A 19,387-nucleotide genomic window follows, 5' to 3' on the forward strand; every position below is an offset into this window, starting at 1 on the left:
GCGACAAGATCAGCGCAATGCTTCCAACTGTATTCTGCAGTTCGGCTAAAGAATGCGAAGGACTCATCACTTGCAGAGCCGGGGTTCCGGTGTGTGAGCTGGGAGAATGTGCTTGCTTTCCGGCCCCGGGCGCATTATAATGTGATGTTGTTATACTAATATTGCCGACTGCAAGCCAACCTGCTAGGGTCGTGGAACTGCACTGCGTGCATTTGAACAGTCAGAGAACAATATAATCACTTTGAGAGGGAGAGAAGAATAAATTCAGTATCAAATTTACCGCGTGATATATTAACAAAAGTTATTATATCAACAGATAGCAGTCATGCACTTCTCTTTTTCTGATTCCGTCAAGTAGTGTTTGAACTATTTTAATTTGGAACGAGTCGGGAACCATTGGACTATACGCGAGCGAGGTCTAAGCGTCTATTATACAACAGAGAGATCCAATATCCCATTATTGGTACTCACTCCTCTACTCATTAGCACTCGAATCAAATTACTTTCTTAAAAGAAGGAAAAAGTAAATGACAGCACAACTCGCTTGTAGTTTACAATTACGTCACGACGGGAAGAAAATGAGACTGGCAAGCCGAGTTTGATCCTAGATTCAATTCATATTTGATCCGACGAGCGTGATCCGAACCTTACCAGAAACTCAGAGTCCAGCATGATCTCCATTATTAAGTAAAATCATTTGTCATTCTTATCCCAAAAAAAGGGGAGAGTCCGCGCGACGCCTTGGGCCTGCGGCCTATAGACCAAGTCCAATTAAATAAAAGCCCATTAATGAAGCTAAGAACTTTACAAAGCAGTCCCTCGACTCCTTTTCCCCATCTCTTGATCAGATCTCGATGTTCTCAGTTTATCTATCGGGACGGCAGGGGCTCTCTGTACACTGATATATCAATTCTATGCCAATTAATCTTGGCTCGTATTCAGATTCTTCGATTTTATTTGCTATGTTACTAGTCGTTATCGCATGTAAAAAAGACATTGACAGTGGCCCCCAAAAAAAAAAAAAAAAACTCCCCGTGCGAAGTTGGATTTGTAAGTTGCTTTGGCACAAGCTTTTGTTTTTGTTTTTTGTTTATATATATATATCTTCTCCAATTTTCGAAAGTCAAATTCCATTGAGTAAGGTGCATAATGTAGCAATACACACTCCTATATGAAATCAAGGAGTTTTGGGTTATCATCGGAAACTCTCATACCTGTTTATGTCCCTTACTTATTCCTTTATTACTTATTAGTTCGACGTGCCCCGATTAGAACAAAAAAAATTAAAAATTGACTATAATGGTTGATTTCAAATGATTCGGCACTTATTCCTCTTAAGTAACTATTGAGTTCAAGTTTTGTGTGATTGGAAAAAAATTATTGATTGAGAGGACTTTACCTCTTAAAGGGCCAACCATGCTCGAACTCGATTAGCTGTTATTCGTTGGACTTTCAGAAATCAAGATACAAACAAAAAAAAAAACTTAAAACTAGAAAAAGAAAATCAGTTGGCGAAATTATATTAATTTTCCATGTATGAAAAGGTTTGAGCATCACGGTTTGGTATTCATTATAGTTAAAATCTTTGTTAATTATTAATTTTCTCAACCTTTTTTTTGTGTTACTAATTTGCTCAACCTTTTATATTCCTCGTTGATTAACTCTTCTAATTTTGAGAAAGCTTGTTGCATACTTCTTGCACATTTATCAAATTCCCTATGTAATTTCTATACGATCGACGTTTATAAATTAAAAAAGAAAATCCGAAAGGTCATCTCAACTAAATTAGTTAAACCTTACAACCTCTCGGATAGTATATACTTTAATATATTTAATAATTTGCAACGTATCATAATTATATTAAGTTTTTCATCAATTGATTGGGATAGGCAGAGTCACCTAATGTAAAGTCTTTTTTGTCCCACGTGACATAATTTGGATATTCGTCATAGCTTTTATTTATTGTATATAGATGCCAGTATAATGCTGTGTTTAATTTCAAAGTAGGATTTTAAAATCAGATTTTGATTTTGAAAAAGAGTGGTATAAATGATTATGTATGGGCACATCATTTGACTTTGTATGAGTTATTTTGTTTTGTTGTGAAAAAAAAAAGAGTGATATAAATGGGGTCCACCCTTTAACTTTATATGAGTTATTTTGTTTTGTTATGGGTAGAATTAAATTAAAGTTCACACTTTGAAACCAAACGAGCTATAAATCTCACAAACAATATTAATTTGTGAATGTAATTTCTTTCCATTTGCATCTGGCTAAACCGCTAAAGATGGAAAATAAGTCATAACAATTATCCCAGTTTTTCTCCTCTCAATGTTTATGGAAATTGCATTATTATCGAGTATTTAATCATTTACCCCCACATGGATATATAAATACGCTTCACGTCGCGGGAGATTAAGCACATCAAAAGTTCTCCGAACGAAGATTAATCATTTGCAGCAAACCTCACAATATCACAAGATCAGAAGGATTAATGGAGAAGTCCTCGTCATTCGCTAAGCTGATCCTCGGCCTGATTCTTCTGGTCCTTTTGTCGTGTAAGCACTCTCATCTCATGCATCCACGATCTCTTTCACAGTCTGAACCAACGATATTTAAGCGTGCATGCTGTAATTATATGATCTTTTCATCACGAAACAATTATTTTGATTTGATCTGACGCAATGTCTTCTTTTTGGCCTGTGCATGCATGCATGGCATCCCAGCGCAAGCTCTTGGAAAGTCCTGCAAATCATCCGCAGATTGCCCGATAGGCTACTGCAGGGACAGGCAACTTCGGTGCCAGCGGGGGTTGTGCCGTTGCTTTTTGAGGAACGCAGCGATTCCGGAATTATCGTGTTTATCGATTGCAGATTGCAAGCGACATTATTGCAAAGTCGGGACTGCGCTGTGTCTGGACAATATCTGCACTTGCCCCGACAGTAAGGAGGGGATGGTTCCGACTATACCGCCAGCTTGAGCTATAATTGCTTACTGAAACCGATTCTGTGGGGTCGTTTAACTATAGAATGCATTTCGCACCATCACCAGTGCTTCTGAACAATTAATCACAACAATCACTTCGAGAGGGAGAGAAGAATAAGATCGACGTCAATTCCATGCATAGTTCTTCATCTATTATACAGTTTGAAAAGAAAGATGGAAACTATCTGGATGGATTATGCTCAGATTAGGCCTCAGCATATTATTATACAACAGACAAATCCAAATCCGAATCCGAATCTCATAGGCACGTAATTAATTCTCTACTTATCATCCGTCGAATCGAATTACTCTCTAGTAAAGGGAAAATAAGAAAACGAACAGACCAAGCCAAGAAAATCCTCGAGTCACGCCTAGGCAGAGCACTCATGGACTGCCTCATGACTCGCTTTTGGCCTGCCGAGAGGTCGAATCGCAAAGGAAATGACAAGTCAATTTTGATAGCCTGGCTAGAATCGAAATAGGAGATTTGAGGGTGCAATCAACAAATAAAGTTACACCTTATATATATATATATATATATATATAATAAAGTAATTTAATTTGATTGTTGCACCATAAACCTTCCCGACTAATTTATGAACTCTACCATCAATTAAACGTTGAGTGCACCATGAATCTTCCTGACAAAGACATGAATTCACGAGAAATTCTACGGTGCAATAACCAAAAGTGGTGACATAGTGCATTCAAGTATTTTATTAAAAGTTCAAGTAAAGTTCCCTCAAAATCTTTGTAATTTACTAAACAATGTAAGTAAAATAATTCTTCAAACTCTATATAATAAATATAAGTAATTTGTTTGTGAATCTATGTAATTTACCTCGATTAATTTTTCGGATTACGTGTAATTTATTAGAAATACATGTAATTAATTTAAAATTAAGCTATTTTACTACAAATTTTGGTAATTACTTGCTTGTATAGTACAACCACTTTTAAAGTACAACCACTTTTAAATTGATTGCATGTTAGACCTTCCCTGAACGCTATAATCAATTGTAATCACCAAATCATAATCAACATTATGGGCCCAAAACCATAGAAGATCCATACTGCGAATTGGGCCTGCGGACCCGGTCCAATTAAATAAAGCCCATCAACGAATCTACTCATGTTATACTTCAGTCCCTCAACTCTTCTTATTTTCGCCAACCAGTCCTCACTTCTGCAAAGCTCCCGGTGCTCGTAAGGCGGTCTTTCTCGTCTCCGTGGCGGCTCTTCCCCGCCTTTCGTCTCGGCTATTTTTCTTTGCGATTCCGGTCAATTCCATCGGAGCCGACGCATTCACTGAACCACAGTGTTCCTGGTAAGTGATTATCCTCTCCGTTGACCTTGGCTCGCTTCGATTTTAGGATTCAGCTCGGGGTTAATTGATAGTTCACACACTTCTACGGAGTTCGAGGTTTCTGATAACTCTACAAACGATGAAGCTTTACCGATTTTGGTCTAGAATTGTTCAATTTCTTGTATCTGTGTCAGTTTTTTTTCCTTCAATTGTTTTAGCTTGTCAATCTCCTTAACTAGGTCATCTTCTCAAAAGTAATGGAAGAATGCGTCCGATTATCTGAATTTGCAGCTGCTTTTGGGTTGGTTAGTCGCAGTGGATAAGCAAAGGCAAATAAGAATCATATCTTGGTATCACTTTGGGTTAGTGAATTTGCTTTGACCTTGTGAAATCAGGAGTTCGGTTCTGCTTAAAAGACGATGGCTGCTTCAACTTCAGGATCAAAGTCCCTCAAGGAGTACCTTAAGCGTTACGAAAGCAGCGGTGTGGAGGAGGAAAAGAAGAAGAAGAAAAAGAAGACGAAGAAGAAGGGCGGAGCAGAAACAGCTGGTGCTGGTGCTATCTTAGTCGTTGACGAGGATCCCATCTGGCAGAAGCCAATAAACCTCGAAGAAGAGAATGATGAGGATTCAGCTGGTAAAGTTCTAACCATTTTCTGTTTTTCTCGATTCATCTTATTCTAGATCATGTAGAATCCTCGATGTCTGATTGACATTGTATTGTGGACATGTGGGTTGTTCTTTAGATGAAGCGAAGCCCCAGATTGATGAAGATATCGAAGTTAAGAGAATGAAGAGGCTGGAGCAACTCAGGTCCAGGCGTCCTTATCATTCCATAGCTGAGGATGGAAGTGGTTGGGTGTCACTATCGACAGATCATCCAGATACGATCGATCAGAACCCTGACATCTCCCCGCCCCAAAGACGTAGGGCCCGGAATGACACCCCCTCACCGGAACCAGAACTTAGATCTGCTCAGAGACGCCAGGATACTCCATCGCCTGAACCCAGACAGTCCCATGGACTGAATTCAGAATCCGCACCAGATGGTGATGTGTCCCCACCTCGCAGGCGCAGGACGCGCAATGACACACCATCGCCCAAGCCGAACAGGATGCGCTCAGATCTTGGAAAGGAAGAGGATGACCTGTCACCTCCACGGCAGCGGAGGAAAACTGAGACTACTCTATCACCTGATGCCTCTCCACCAAGGAGGCCTCATTCTCGAATTGCTGCAGTTCGTGAATCTGGTCCAGCTGGTGATATGTCCCCACCTCGCAGACACAGGGTTCGTAATGACAAACCATCTCCTGAGCCAAGCAGGATCCATGCAGATTTTGGCCGGGAACATGATGACTTATCACCTGTGCGGCAGCAAAAGAAAAATGGCCATCCTCTATCACCTGATATTTCACCACCCAGACGACCTCAGTCTCGAAGACTGGAATCTTCTGATCTCTCCCCCCCTCGAAGGGGTCGTCGTAGTTTTGATAACATAGACCTTTCACCTCCAAGAAGGGGGAGGAGGGAAGATAGAGCTGATATTCCACTTGCATCTTCAGTTTCTGATCTTTCTCCGCCAAGGAAAAACAGGAAGGATTCAGATCTGATAGACTCGAAAGAGTGGAGGAGAGGTGGTTTAATTTTGGCCGAGGACACTAGCAAAGAGATAGCTAAAACTAAAGCAGACGAGCAATTGAGGTAACTGAGTACTCCCTTTCTCTTTTGATGTCCGTTTGGGCGCTCGCACAAAACATGCACATACGTATGAGTCTCTATCTCTTCGTGTCGCGTTGCCCCGTGTGCGCTCACATAAATATGGAATTTTAATGTGTGCAGGTTCCAAGCTTTGGATCCTTCTCTGACAGGCAAAGGTGCCGAGCCTGTATATCGGGACAAATTAACAGGTACCTTTACATTCTGGATTTCTTTTTGGGATTATAAGTGTGTTATTAAACTTCAGAAGATGCAAAAGTGTAGCTTTTCTTTACATGATTTTGTTTATGCAGGAAGACGGTTATCAAAAGAGGAGCTGTTGAAATCCAAGGAGGAAGAGAAGCCCAAGGTACTTAAGAAAATCCAAAATTGGGTTGCTCGTGACATATTTAGTCTTTGGAGATAATAGTTTTAGTGTGGTGGCATCACTCTTTATTACAATATCTTACTTCAACTGTATTCCCAAATTCTTTTCATTTTGGATGAAATCGGATTTGTTGTCTTGGCAGGAGAAGAAATTGGAATGGGGCAAAGGCTTGGCTCAGAAAAGGGAGGCTGAAGAGAGACTACGGGAGCTAGAACTTGAGAAAGAAAAACCATTTGCCAGGACTAGGTGAGGCTACTTTTCACGGATAGGGGATTCTTAACATCATTTCGTTTGGCTTTGAATAAAAACTGGCGTTCCATCTGCTTTTGGTATCTGCAGAGATGATCCAGAACTTGATAAAGTGCTGAAGGATAGAGTGAGATGGGGAGATCCAATGGCACACTTGGTGAAGGTAATTGCTCATGTTTGCTTATTTGGTTGTTGAGAATCTTGCAGCTGATCTGCATTAATTGACTAAACTGACTTTACACCTTGTAGAGAAAAGCTTCAGACCCAGTCCTTCCGGATTTTGGGGACAACGAGAAGATGAAGGAATCAGGGTTCATAGTTCCTCAAGAGATTCCCAGTCACAGCTGGATAAGGAGGGGCTGCGCTTCTGCACCAAATCGATACGGCATAAGACCAGGAAGACACTGGGATGGGGTTGATCGTAGCAGCGGTTTGTGACTTTTCTTGCTCCCTTAGACACGCCATACTGTGAATTATTCGAACAGTAACCTTTTTCCCTGTCTCAGAAACTTACCCAGAGTGGCATTCTTCGGCTTTCGCAGGTTTCGAGAATGCAATGTTCAAGAGAATGAATGAGAAACGAGCCACTGAAAGAGAAGCTTACCTTTGGTCCGTGTCTGACATGTAATTGTTTCCCCTTGTAACCCGGAGCTGGAAGGAAAGATTGAAGCTGAAGGAATGGCGCTGTTTTAGTGCAAACCTTTGTCTGCTGGAGTTGTGAGCTATTATCTGTACTGCTGAAATTCCGCTCAATGGATCTGCTGAACTTGCATTGCTCAGGAGTAGATTGGGTGACGAAAATATTTATTTTTCTCTTCGATGCAGAGAGTAATACTGTGATACATGTCTTTTGCTGCTACTGTGGGATTCAGCGAGATTTGAAAGCATGTGGACAGCGCACTTAAACCCTATTTGAAAGTCCAGAGTAGAGTTCGATGCTGCTAGGACCGAGTTAGCCCGAACGACTGGGTATGGGACGTCTTCAGAGTCTTGGACATATGTACAGGCTCTACAATAAGCAGTAGAGGCCGTATAGCATCTGGTTTGGTTGGTTTCCGTACTCTCAGCGAACTTAGTCGGGTTTGAGTCAGATATTTCAGGTCTAATCATGTCTTATAAATCGTTCATCTTATCCAAGCATAATTATGTTAACATTTATTAGCGGTTTTGATGGATAAACCGGAAATGTTCTGATCATATTATGGAAAGATTCAATGATTCTTTAACGACTTTTTGAACAGAAGAAAATTACATTATTATTGGGATTCTGGCAAAGTACCTATCGAAATCCTATCGATCACAACAGATCTCTCTCGTTCAAGACAATCTGTTGTCTTTAACGAGATTGTCTTTTAACAAATGAAAAGAAAGAAATCTATGGAAACCAGCGATGAGGAGGACCTTATTTCAATCGTAAATGGAACATCCTATGAAAGAATGAAGGTGCAACGAGTTGCCCTCGCTCTCTAGTTCACTTGCACGCCGGTATCATATGTTTCTCCACCTTTCCATCCCTCCGGAATGTCGTTAACAGGAACTAGCCATGTTTCATCCCCACCGTCCCCACTCAGCAACATCCTCACTGACAGGGGCCCGCTGGGCGGCGAGGTAGTTGTCCACACGGCTCCATGGGACCGCTCCAAAAGCTTGCAAGTGAAACTCTGCGTGTGCATAATCGCATATGATGCTAAGTTAGTGCAGCCCTGAGGTCATAAATCTCAGTTCATGTTGAGTAAGAGCGGCAGATTACCTCACACAGCTGCACGGCGGTGATGTCCTTGTCTCCCTGTTGATACCATATGACAAAGCCGAGATAATGAGGGTAGCTGCTGCTCTCATCGATCTTGATTGTTATGTTCTTTTTTGGGTAGCTGCATGAAACTCTGAGAGACAGAGAGGGCGGACGTTCCTCGGTTAGCATAACATTTTACTGTATGCGGTGTTGCAGATATTGTGCCTGTTGCTCTTACCGTCTGTATTCGATTCCAATCACACCGATGGTGAACAAAGATGAGGCTTTATCCGTGGTTTGAGCCATGCGTCCAAATGCTCGCCTGCTTAAGATGAAGTCTGTGCTATCACCTGAGCCTTGGTCAGTTATAACTACCGTCACCCCCTTGTCCGAGCAGTAGTTGCTGTCTGTGCATCTCACCTTGAAGAATCCAACAAAGACATCCTCTTTACAATCGGCGAAGCCTTCTTTAATGTACCCTAAAAGCAATTAAGCAGAGTGTTGTGTATGTGATTCGTGATGGAGTGTTGCTCACCTGGTAGCAAGCGCCGCAACCGAGTCCATCTCTATATAGGTCCCATGCAGCAGATACATCACCGCCATTGATGTTTGCTCCAAAAGAACCAAACCCACAAGCACCAGCTGCAATCAAATCAAAAATAGTCACTCGATGTTGCAATTGTCAGTAGCATCTGCAACATGTACTAGAGATATGCTTTGTTTCTTGATACTGTTTTGAGTCGCTTACTATCTGTTCCTTGCTCATCGGAGTTTGGATAGTAGGTAGCTCGAGATTGCACGAAGCAGCCGGTGCAAGTGGCAGCCTCTGCTGGTGCTTGTATGAGAATTAGGGCCGTCGAGAGGGCGAAAAGCGAGTGAAGCTTTAGAGCCATTTGTAAAAGACCAAGTAGGAGGAACAAGTCGCAGGTGAAGAACGCCAAGGTGATAGTGCATGAAGTTTTGACATCTCGAGAATTTATAGCGAACTCGCCTTGCCCAGGTAATCATATCCAACTTTGAAAATTTGTGATTCATCTAATTTGGACAAATGCATTCGACTACGGGTTTACTCAGCTACGTTATTAGACTTTGACATGGCCATTACTCGAGAATGTAGAAAACTGCCCTCTGACCCTAACTGAAAATTTGTTATATTATCATATATATCGAACAGTGCTTTTCTCTTCGTGCAAGTGTTCTTTTCCTAGTTATGAAAGTACTTGACTTTATGCACGCACAGAAAAAAGGCCGGATATCACAGTTCGGAGATTTTCCAATAAAACAGTCGAATGCCGGGTATTCTTCATCCGTCCGCAGGCAGCAGAAACCACTGAAATGCCTGCTGAGTCGCCGAGAGCTCCGTCCTGTCATTAGTCAGCAACCTAGTGGAAGTAGGCAGCCGGTGAGAGGTAGACATTCGATTTTCTGAGGCGTGGCTTCTTTAGATATGGCCTAGATTCTGTTTAGGCTGTTAACTGTACCGCAGCTTCTGCTGTTCGGTCCAACTGTTAGCGATATCGACTTCTGACTTACCCAACTAGGACGGAAACGGAAATTTTGACAACGTTCTTAACATGGAAAATACCAGCACAGTGAGTTAGGTGATCTTGCACTTGCTGTTTGGAATTTCAACCTTTTCCCATTCTGAGTCTCATATGTACAACCTTGACCTCCAGGATGACTCCCCCGGCAAACATTTGATTCCGCAGTGTCCCCCCAGTCAGCACGAAATCAGGCTATTGACATCCTGTTCATTGACAATCCATTGAGCATTGGATCACATCAGCCATGATATGGGAACCACAAAGGAGGTTTTAGACCCAACCGTCCCTAGTGTTGTCAAATTTAGTCTGTCAAAGAAGCTGATGGTAGAATCAACCTCGTTGTGAAAATCATCTATATACGTCAAAATGCAGACCACATTAATGGTGGAGGACGTGCGTTGACTCACTCCATTACAAACGCATGTCGAGCTGATTCTTGCAACAAAATGGTCCAATTATCTTGCAGTTCAATCCAACAAGGCCTAATCGCGTCGCTAAGCCCCAACTATTTAGTTTGAATTTGTGCTTCCACAGGCAAATTAAACATGGCATTCATATAACAAAACTTAGCATTGATCTTAAACCTGTTTCCCGGCCCTTTGGATACAGACATTCTCAGAAAGAAAGGAAAAGCAAGAAGCAGCACAACACGAACAACACTACTTCCCTATATAAACACATCGAACACAGCAACTGCTCCTAAACATTTAACGCCTTATACTTCTCTCACCCACGAGACTGAGTCGATCTCATCCCGAGCAGATTTGTACAACTCGAGCCTCCTAGTGCACTGCTGCCTCCTCTCCATCAGGGCAGGATCTTCATCCAACAACTCCGCAAGCTCCTTGCCCTACGAGAAACATGAGAGAAATCCATCATCAGCAATCACTACTATAGGAGCCTTAAAATGCTTCTTATGAACGTATTGACTTGGGTGTTGCGTACCTCCTTCTGCCCCACTTGAACATAGAAGTGATCTAGTAAAGCTTGCTTTGCTTCTCTGACTTGACAATGAACCACTGACTTCGGGATTGTGTTCCGAAGTGTCCCAGACACCATTCCTATGTAAGATGAAACATTTGATCCGATCCTACGATAGTGACCCTCGGAGTATCGATCTCCAGCAGTGGCAACTGGGTTCCCTCCCTTCTCCTTCTCCTGTGGAAGTCTTCGGAAGAAATCAGCAGTCAGATACGAGGATTCCATGTCCACAAGTCGTAAGGTCGTCCTGTTGCTGTCTTCACGGAACCTCTCCAGCGCTTCATTGGCCGCTGCCGCAATCTCAGCTTGAAGAGTTGGGAAGCGCTTCAATTCCTGAACCATTAAAGTTACATGGTCAAAAGAAAGCCGTTACTTTAACATGGCAAGGAGTATTAAATTGGAAATTGTAGTGTACCCGAGTTTCCGAGATTGACCTTCTGACGAGCTCCTTCAGCAGGAAGTGAACCTGCAACAACAGATGCAGTGGAAGGATAAAAGAGGGTTGAACATATACTCTTTTTTTGCTCCTTTAGGAAGCAAATGAAGTTTCAGAATAAAGTAGGTTGATACATTTTTGAATCTCAAGCAATTCGGTGAACTCATAAGAGATAATTTTAGTGCATATTTACCTACTTCTATTTCATTACTAGTAACTTTTCTATGAATTTCCCTTTCTATGGAAACTCTCATGGCATCATTTCTTACCAGCTATCATGATTTAATGTCCATGCATGGAGATGACCATAGAGGGCAAAAATAAAGAGCAAGTAAACTCACAGCATCGACTGATGCTTCAGCTGGGCCTCTGAAATAATTGAGTGAACTATCAATCAGTCTTCGGTAACCTTGCTCTGGAGCTATTAGATGGGGCTGATAACCATCTGCCTCTGAAACCACTTTTCTCACATTCTGAAGGGAGAGATGGCGATCAAAGGGAAGCTTCCTTAAAGCAGCAGGGAGTTGATTGTCAAAAACTCCATATATACGAGCACCACCAGGTCTCCTGAAGCATAGGAACTATATATTGGCGGCAAAGAGCAGTTTGGATACACATGTAAGCAAGGTGATAAAAGAAACCTCACCCCCCGTCCAAGTGTTCCTTGAATATCCGATCAAATGCACGGCATAACTCTAAGATTGTGTACAACTGGGCCTAAGTAACACGAGTAAGTCTATCAGCCTAGACATTATTTTGACCAAGTTCACATAGTAAAGAGTACTCATAAATATTTCGAAAGATCTCACCCCAGCATCAACACCAACAGGTCTGCCCAAGTGATCCAACTCTCTTTCAAGCTCATCGATGGTTTTGTTTATCAGAGATGTTATGCCTGGTAGTTGAGCTCTAATAATTGATTCCAAATGCTGAAACCATGATTAATAGTTCATGTAAGGAGATTTCCCGAGGTTACAAAGAACCCAAAGGTTAATATTGAATGTGAATGCAATTACATTAGAAAGAAGTTTTGCAAGGTATTCGGAACCCATTTTACTGGCCAGGTGTCCATAATCAGGACTTGTAGCAAAGAACTCCCTTTCCTTCCGACGAGCAGCAATCATGTCAACATTCCTATTTATATCAGCTTGGGAACGGTTCACAATCCCAACCCAAGGGTGTTGAAGCCGATAGGATCTTCCTTCAAGAACCTTTTATAGAGAAATGGCAAAAGTTTTAAGAAAATGGTATTGGATGTCTGGGTCCCATACCTTACATATCTTGATAGAATATAACAGCTGTACACCAACCAAATTCTCAAATATTAAGACCTTACATTACAAAGCGATAAATTTGAAGGTAAAACTTACCTCTATTGCATTTGTGCCCTTGTCCATCAGATCAAGCTTCGTCAACACTCCAAATGTCCTTTCACCTATCGATACGAAAAAGAGTTATAATAGGCCATATGATTGCAAATTAACTATTCAGGTTGTACCTGTAGGATCTACATCTCTGGCAAGCTTGATAGAATCAGATGTTGCTATATCTTGATTTGCCGGAGTTATTGCCAAGATGATACAGTTAGGCTATCACCATGAGAAACAAAGATATGTAGTTTAACTCTATGAAGAGGAAAAAGAACTTGAAAGGAACGACTTGCAAATCTTGATAGGTGGACTAAGCTATGGTTTTGCTTCAATCAGTTAAAGAAGAAGAGAAGAAGGGGAAGACCATATTTCAGCGCAAACCATTTTCATAAGTTGTATTATGTGGGTGAAATATTTCTCAGAATAAGACCTTCATGAATCAATCAATTGCTCATCGATTATGTGTAGAATAGCATTCTTACCTTTTCAACATAAGAACGAACCATGTTTTCAATGTCTATGACAATACTCTCTGGTTGTCCCTCTGCCAGCACAAAGTATCAAAAATTGGACTACAATAATAATGCATAGTATCAATTTATACAACAATAATATCGCTTTTAAGAAAGATATAGTACCAAGCATCGACAAATTGCAAAATAATGATGAATCTTACCAACAGCAACCTTGGTCAAACCAGGCAAGTCTGTCAAAGTTAAGTTGACAACTGCCAATAACAGAAAATCATCAGACAGGCCAAAATTTAAAATGCACATTTGAAGGACAATGAGGGTTTGAGAAGTCATCCATGGAAAATGTAATGTTAGCAAGGCAAAAAATGTAAACAGAAAACAGATTCATACCCTATAGAACCAAGCTTGAATTATAAAGCAGTTACCATTAGGAGAAGAGATACTAAGATGGATAGGGACCGGAGAAATCTGCTTTGTTTTCCCAGTCACTCTATCGGTTTCAGCCTGAATTTCATCACGAACCAGAGCTGCATAGTAACAACAGAGGAGTTTTATTTATACCAAACAAATGGAGAGAGTCTCAAAATCAACCAGTTCATAAAGCAACTCAAATCTTTTTTCTTGCTTAAGACTACGTAATCATATAAGTTGCCATCAATATGGCCAACCTTTAACTAAATATGAAGCAGCAATAGACTTCTGTTTTGTGGCATACCAAAGTCTGTGAATTTTTTCCTTGGCAGGTGCAAAAATTCAGCATAATCTTGTTGCCCTGGCTCTGTTTTGTGGAGTTGGAGAACCAAAGGTCGCCTGGTCACAATCCCTACACGCCGGTCAAGAAAATCAGCCAAAGTCTACTGCGCCAAACAGGAAACGAAGATAATAATCTAAGCCATGCTCCTCCAAACCTGATCCCCTGGGCAGAAAATCACGGCCGACAATGCTCTCCAACACCGACGATTTACCAGAACTCTACCGTTCACACAAAGACATTCAACGAATCAATACAATCATACATTCATCTGCTCGAGTGAGCGAGTTACGAAATGCAACAGCTATGAAGAAGAGGGACAGCAGCTGAAGCATAAAGCTCCACATGCAAAAGAGTGCTACTACAGTTAAGTTACACATCCGTACTATTCACAGCACCTGACCGCCGACAACCACGACGGACGGGAGAGCCTCCCAGAGAGTAGGCAGGGAGGCGGCGGCGTCGCCGCCGTAGTCTCCGAGGACAGTGCAAGCTCTCTGGATTCTGTTCACCAGCCCGATCAAGCTCTCCATGGTGGCCGTCATTTCACGAGCGCCGCCAGTGCCACCGCAGCTGGCTTTGGACTTCGAGCAGGACTTGGAACGGACAGCGAAGGCAGAGAGAAAGCAGAGAGTGGCGATGGAGACAGCTAGGAGGAGAAGATGGAGAAGGAGAAGAGGAGGAAGAAGCAGTTGGAAAGCTATTTTCGATCGCTGATTTTCACTGGAGAAACTTTTTCCTGGGGATTAATTAATTAATGGGAGATATATTCGGGGTGGGGGCACAAGGTTGATGGTGACGGAGGACATATGCTTGGCTGCTTCCCCGAAGCATCTTCCTGCGCCTGGTCTAAACTCGCCCTTCAAAATGAGCAACGCGATTGCCATGGGCTTAGGTACGCCGGGGAGCATGTGCGTAGACCACACCGCTCTGCGGGTGAGGGATTCAAAAAACCGGCGCCACGTGAGCTCTATTTTAAAATTTGAGTGGGCCACTGCGGTTGGACCGTTTTCAAACCGGAGTCAAATCGAAACTGCCAAAAAAAACATCATCTTTTTTTTCCCTTTCTTTCCTTTATCCGCTTTGTCTTTTTCTTCAACGGATTTAATTAATTAGGTTGTGGTTGATTTTAAAATCGAATAAAGTTAAGTTTTGATTTTAATTGGTTTATAATGATTGTATTGTTGAATTATGAGAAAATGTGTGAAAAAGTAATAAATAGTTGAGAGAAAATAATGATTATATTGTTGAATTCTGAAAAAAGTAATAAATAGTTGAGAGAATTTAGTATTAAAAATTGAATTGAATAGTTAAATTTATTGAAAATAATAATAATAATTGTATTATTAAATTGTAAATAAGTTGAATAAAGTCATTTTATAAAATTAAACTGCCTTCAATTTTTTCTGAGGCAAGGGAAATTGGCGCATGGGCCTGCTATTTGCACTGGGCTTTCTAGGCCCAGGTCTGATTGAGTTATACGCCTGAAGTTGTGGTTTTCGGTCCAACCGGCAACCATGAATATGGACTAACTCTTGGGTAATCACTGTCGTCCTTCCTCGTCTTATAAAAGACTATATTATGTTTCACCATGGGTGTAAACGTTCCTTAGATCACATGTTCTAATGCTGTAATGATAGCCAACTTCTAAAACCATATTTTCAGTGGAATTATTATGGTGGTTGATGGAACACTTGGAGAGGAGCGGAGCAAAGAATGCATATAGTTGAATTTAAACTAACTAAACGCAAATGGAGAAAATATTTGCTAAGAGAGTTTTACTCATTTAATGGGTCGAATCGATTCGATTGAATTAGTTGGAACCAATTGAATTTCCGGATACCGAGGTTTACACCAAAAAAAGAATGCGAATATTTTCCAAACTCATTGCCGTTTTCATCTTTACTGGTAGAAAGGAGCAATTTTTGCCATTTGCCCACCAACCTTGACTCGAACGGCAACTCCAACGGCGGTCAAAAAGACAGACGGTGACATTCATCAAAAAGTTACAAGACAAGTTGGACAAGATATCGTTTTATCCACTAGCCAAGTATAAATGCTGATCTCGGGTCTGTTTCTGATTGATTTTTACTCCGATCCTAAATCTTTGGACGTCCATGGACGTAGCTCGAGAAGCCGAACAATAGCCTACTTCCATAGGTCAGTGAATCATAATCATCATTTTTTTTTCATTCATCCTTTATGATTATATATCTGATCCTCCATGAGTGATCTATTCCAGCAGGTGATGGTGCTGGTAGAGGAGGCCCAAGAAGTTACAGATGGTGGCTTATGTCAGTTTTGTATTGCTAAAAACAACCAAACTCTCTTTGTAATCCTCACAAAAATAAAGCTAAGATCGCACCGGGAAGAGATAGTGCAGATAAGGGAAAGCAAACTTCTACTTTTCATTCATACAAGAGCTACTAAAGCTCTTGAACTTAGATTCAGATCCTGCATCACCTTCCTCAGTCAGAGTGCTTGATTTGCAGCTGTTGTTGCTGCTATAAACTTTGTTTCAACAATGAGCCGAGCGATTATCTCCTGCTTTTTAGAACACCAAGAGAAAAAAGCTGATCCCAAGTGAAACAATATCCAAAAGTATTCTTTATATCTTCTTCACAGCCTGCCCAATCACTGTCAGAGAAGCCAAATAGCTTGAACTCCTTGCTCTTCTTGAACTTTATCCCAAATGAAGATGTCCCTTTAAGATATCTCAAAACTCTCTTTGCAGCTATCTTGTGAGATTCTTAGCACAGTTTAGGAACCTCGACAAAAGAGTCACAACATAAATAATGTATGGTCTGGTTTCTGTTAAATACATGAGGCAACCAACCAAACTCCTGTACTGTGCTGCATCAGCTGGCTCTGTCTCATCTTCTTTTTACAACTTCTCTTTATCATACATGGGAGTCTTTACACTTTTGCACTCCTCCATATTAAATCTCTTCAGAATCTTTTGTAAATACTTTCTCTGACAGATGAATATCTCATAAGGAGCCTGCCTGATCTCCATGCCAAGAAAGTAAGCCGTCACTCGAAGATGAGGGACTTGTCTTCCAAGAGGGCTTTGATGGTGGAGATTGTGTTTGTTGCGTTCTGCGGTGCAAGTTCCATCGAGATGATTGCTAGGCCCAGGAGTTCGTGGTGTGCGCGACTGGGATCCGGCCAAGGGAAGCTGAACAAAAGGCATAATTGCAAGTCAGAGAGAGTTCAAACTAGCGTCCATTGATGTTGTCGGGTTCGTAAGGTAGACTGCTTCTCCTCATTGTCCAAGAAAACATGAGAGCAAAGAAGCAGCAACAGCAGAACAAGAGAACGAGTGGCGCAGAAGGTCGAACATATCGCTGCATTTTCTTCTCCGGTTGAATCTCGAGTGGGGGAAGAAACTTATCGGGTACATAACATGCACTCGACCAATTCTCGGTCTTCACTAATTCTCGATACGACATAAGGTATTCATGTTAGAGGCTAAAAAGAGTGGGAAGAGAAGGAAGCTTCCTGGCTTCAGCAGTTTGCAGGAAATAGGAACTCATTAGTACATAAAGAAAAGCCAAATTGTTCTCTCCGGTCACACTTTCCCTATGCCTGAAAGCAGAACTCCATATGAGCTGATTACCCTCTTCAATCACTGTCCCCTTGTTTGATCTTCCGAGCCTATGACCATCCGAAAACAGATTAACTTCATGTCTGGTGTTCATTCATTAGCATTATGAATCTACAGTATTAAACTGTCTAAGGTGACTCGAGCTAGCGAGGTGTGAGTCATTAAGTAGTCATATATCACGGGGACTAGCTAGAGGATATATAGGATTTCTGAGTAGCACCTATCCGGATGTTTCGAATGTTCATGCATCTTACCAACAATAAAGCAGAAAGTAGAATTCACCAAGAGCTAGCCTTACATTATCACAGATGAAAGTGGAGATTCAATCAAAGGACATGGAGCAGTAGTGATAACAAATGTTCAACCTTTGACATCTCTTTCTACTGATTTCTATTTATAATTTAAATTACTCGGAAATCGATTGAAGTTTGAGGGAAATGCAAAATTTCCCAGGTCTCCTTCACATCGGACTTGGGAATGTTCCTCGAGCTCTTTGTTCGTCCCAAATCTGTAAATTGAATGGCAGAAGCATTGAGTCTCTCAGCAACCAAATACAAACATCCACAAGAGAAAACTTAAGACCATGGAAGAAAAATGTTGTTTTTTTTGGGATAAGTGGTGGTTGTTAATTTTTTCAGTATGAACCATAATATCCGGAAATTCAATTCTCAATTAATCCAGTCAAGCATGATCTATCCACTAAGACTACTAAGAGTTAGGTAAAACTCTTTCAGCATGAGGTGAATTTTCTGCATTAAGGACTCGAACCTGAACCGCTTGAACTAAGTCATATTGGTTGATCGTAGTTAATTTTGCTTACCCATTCGGAAGGGCATGGTGACTGGCAATGCTTTGCGAGTTTCTTGCATTCCGCGAATCCTCAACCTTCTCGTTAATGCACCTGCATGTTCGGCGCATTGCACAATTTTAATTGATTGTATCGCTGAAAAAACTAAGAAAACTTCTTAGCAAAAGTTACACAGACTTGTGATACTCAAGGTAACTAGCGTAGCAGTGGCGCAGGAGATGCGTATCGGCGGACGCGGTCTTCGAGTCCTCCGCCAGCATAAGGGTTCCATGCCAAACCACGCACTCGCAGTCATTCCGTTAAGACTTTATTAGGAAACGAGTCGCATGCACTGACAGACCAGCTACTGAACTGAACTCTATGCGACATGCACGCGGGAAGAGGGTCGTTTCGTCTTAGTTTGTACCTTGGGCTTGGCCGGGTCATTGTCGACGGCGGTGGGAGGAAGGGCTCTGGAAACGGTGTCGGGCTCGGGGGCGGGGCGGGGCGGGGGGGGCGGTCGCCTCGGGCCAAGGCAGTGTTGATGTCTTTGGCCCTCATCTTGTCGCGCGCGTCTATGTTCGACGCCGACATATTTGATTCTCTGGCCCTCTCTCTGTCAGTCTCAGCTAATTCTCGGTGTCATTTCCACTCGTACCATGATTACTACTTCTATTAACATTGGTGTCGGTGGCGGCTTCATCTGCGTCCGCTCTTTGCTCCGCCTGTGACACGCGTGCTCAACCTTTAGTTGACACTTGTCCTTTTGCTGTCGTTGCTTAAACCGCACAGCCAGACAGCGACTTGTGTTTCTCTCTCCAATTTTGGGCATTGGGCGTTGGCCCAGATGCTGGGATTCCCTCACTGGCCCATCTAAGGGAGGCCCATATTGTAACCGAAAGGCCCTTTATTTTTTATTTTTTTTGTTTTTTCATTTTTTGAGCCAGACAAATTAAGTGAGGCCTTCTAATCTTTGGTTGGGGACCAAGTTAAAAAGCCTTTCAAGGAAAATAGGAAAAAAAAAAAGCGAGGAAATTAGGCAAAATTTAAGTCAATTATGTAAAGTAAAGTTTTATTGCATGCA

At 41.7% G+C, this 19,387-nt stretch overlaps 4 protein-coding genes across 8 annotated transcripts; 1 reads left to right on the forward strand and 3 right to left on the reverse strand.

Annotated features, from left to right (window-relative positions):
- The first annotated feature begins 4,153 nt into the window (after positions 1-4,153).
- LOC116203510 (BUD13 homolog) lies at positions 4,154-7,780 on the forward strand. 2 transcript variants are annotated; one of them, XR_004156263.1, is made up of 10 exons: positions 4,154-4,312; positions 4,687-4,927; positions 5,037-5,991; positions 6,130-6,197; positions 6,300-6,355; positions 6,516-6,619; positions 6,713-6,785; positions 6,872-7,052; positions 7,165-7,339; positions 7,448-7,780. XR_004156263.1 is itself a non-coding variant. In XM_031535258.1 (9 exons), exons 2-9 carry the CDS (start codon positions 4,711-4,713, stop codon positions 7,248-7,250), a joined length of 1,740 nt encoding a protein of 579 aa, XP_031391118.1. In that variant the 5' UTR covers positions 4,154-4,312; positions 4,687-4,710; the 3' UTR covers positions 7,251-7,780. The 2 variants fall into 2 exon arrangements, 1 of the variants encoding a protein (XP_031391118.1); XM_031535258.1 differs by having other exon boundaries at positions 7,165-7,780.
- Positions 7,781-7,837: 57 nt separating this feature from the next.
- On the reverse strand, positions 7,838-9,488 carry LOC116203511 (expansin-like B1). Of its 2 annotated transcripts, none has more exons than XM_031535260.1 (5): positions 9,103-9,488; positions 8,890-8,996; positions 8,593-8,774; positions 8,373-8,505; positions 7,838-8,283 (listed from the first exon to the last, which is right to left on the reverse strand). In XM_031535260.1, the coding sequence occupies exons 1-5, from the start codon at positions 9,245-9,247 to the stop codon at positions 8,089-8,091; spliced, it is 762 nt and encodes a 253-aa protein (XP_031391120.1). In that variant the 5' UTR covers positions 9,248-9,488; the 3' UTR covers positions 7,838-8,088. The 2 variants fall into 2 exon arrangements, with proteins under 2 accessions (XP_031391120.1, XP_031391119.1); XM_031535259.1 differs by having other exon boundaries at positions 7,838-8,289; positions 9,103-9,485.
- Positions 9,489-10,431: 943 nt separating this feature from the next.
- On the reverse strand, positions 10,432-14,651 carry LOC116203509 (dynamin-related protein 1E-like). Of its 2 annotated transcripts, none has more exons than XM_031535257.1 (15): positions 14,308-14,651; positions 14,067-14,130; positions 13,874-13,981; positions 13,584-13,685; positions 13,362-13,412; positions 13,168-13,229; positions 12,814-12,904; positions 12,686-12,750; positions 12,332-12,526; positions 12,125-12,244; positions 11,962-12,032; positions 11,657-11,822; positions 11,295-11,345; positions 10,844-11,212; positions 10,432-10,748 (listed from the first exon to the last, which is right to left on the reverse strand). In XM_031535257.1, the coding sequence occupies exons 1-15, from the start codon at positions 14,452-14,454 to the stop codon at positions 10,614-10,616; spliced, it is 1,797 nt and encodes a 598-aa protein (XP_031391117.1). In that variant the 5' UTR covers positions 14,455-14,651; the 3' UTR covers positions 10,432-10,613. The 2 variants fall into 2 exon arrangements, with proteins under 2 accessions (XP_031391117.1, XP_031391116.1); XM_031535256.1 differs by having other exon boundaries at positions 11,657-11,882; positions 14,308-14,650.
- A 3,115-nt stretch (positions 14,652-17,766) lies between these two features.
- LOC116202692 lies at positions 17,767-18,979 on the reverse strand. 2 transcript variants are annotated; one of them, XR_004156132.1, is made up of 3 exons: positions 18,502-18,979; positions 18,337-18,417; positions 17,767-18,024 (listed from the first exon to the last, which is right to left on the reverse strand). XR_004156132.1 is itself a non-coding variant. In XM_031534296.1 (3 exons), exons 1-3 carry the CDS (start codon positions 18,895-18,897, stop codon positions 17,907-17,909), a joined length of 366 nt encoding a protein of 121 aa, XP_031390156.1. In that variant the 5' UTR covers positions 18,898-18,975; the 3' UTR covers positions 17,767-17,906. The 2 variants fall into 2 exon arrangements, 1 of the variants encoding a protein (XP_031390156.1); XM_031534296.1 differs by having other exon boundaries at positions 18,731-18,975.
- Between the last annotated feature and the right edge of the window lie 408 nt (positions 18,980-19,387).

Source organism: Punica granatum, chromosome 4 (assembly GCF_007655135.1).
Source record: "Punica granatum isolate Tunisia-2019 chromosome 4, ASM765513v2, whole genome shotgun sequence".
Lineage (NCBI taxonomy): Eukaryota > Viridiplantae > Streptophyta > Magnoliopsida > Myrtales > Lythraceae > Punica > Punica granatum.

Coding starts and splice junctions, on each gene's coding strand:
- LOC116203511 (XM_031535259.1), bottom strand. CDS start 9,247: ATGGCTCTAAAGCTTCACTCGCTTTTCGCCCTCTCGACGGCCCTAATT. Junction 8,775..8,889: donor GTTGCGGCGCTTGCTACCAG/GTGAGCAACACT, acceptor GGATTCTTCAAG/GTGAGATGCACAGACAGCAA. Junction 8,506..8,592: donor ATTGGAATCGAATACAGACG/GTAAGAGCAACA, acceptor TCTGTCTCTCAG/AGTTTCATGCAGCTACCCAA.
- LOC116203510 (XM_031535258.1), top strand. CDS start 4,711: ATGGCTGCTTCAACTTCAGGATCAAAGTCCCTCAAGGAGTACCTTAAG. Junction 4,928..5,036: donor GAATGATGAGGATTCAGCTG/GTAAAGTTCTAA, acceptor GTTGTTCTTTAG/ATGAAGCGAAGCCCCAGATT. Junction 6,786..6,871: donor CAATGGCACACTTGGTGAAG/GTAATTGCTCAT, acceptor TACACCTTGTAG/AGAAAAGCTTCAGACCCAGT.
- LOC116203509 (XM_031535256.1), bottom strand. CDS start 14,454: ATGACGGCCACCATGGAGAGCTTGATCGGGCTGGTGAACAGAATCCAG. Junction 14,131..14,307: donor TCGTGGTTGTCGGCGGTCAG/GTGCTGTGAATA, acceptor TGTGAACGGTAG/AGTTCTGGTAAATCGTCGGT. Junction 13,982..14,066: donor TTTTCTGCCCAGGGGATCAG/GTTTGGAGGAGC, acceptor ACCGGCGTGTAG/GGATTGTGACCAGGCGACCT.
- LOC116202692 (XM_031534296.1), bottom strand. CDS start 18,897: ATGTCGGCGTCGAACATAGACGCGCGCGACAAGATGAGGGCCAAAGAC. Junction 18,418..18,730: donor ATGACCCGGCCAAGCCCAAG/GTACAAACTAAG, acceptor CCGAACATGCAG/GTGCATTAACGAGAAGGTTG. Junction 18,025..18,336: donor CACCATGCCCTTCCGAATGG/GTAAGCAAAATT, acceptor TTCAATTTACAG/ATTTGGGACGAACAAAGAGC.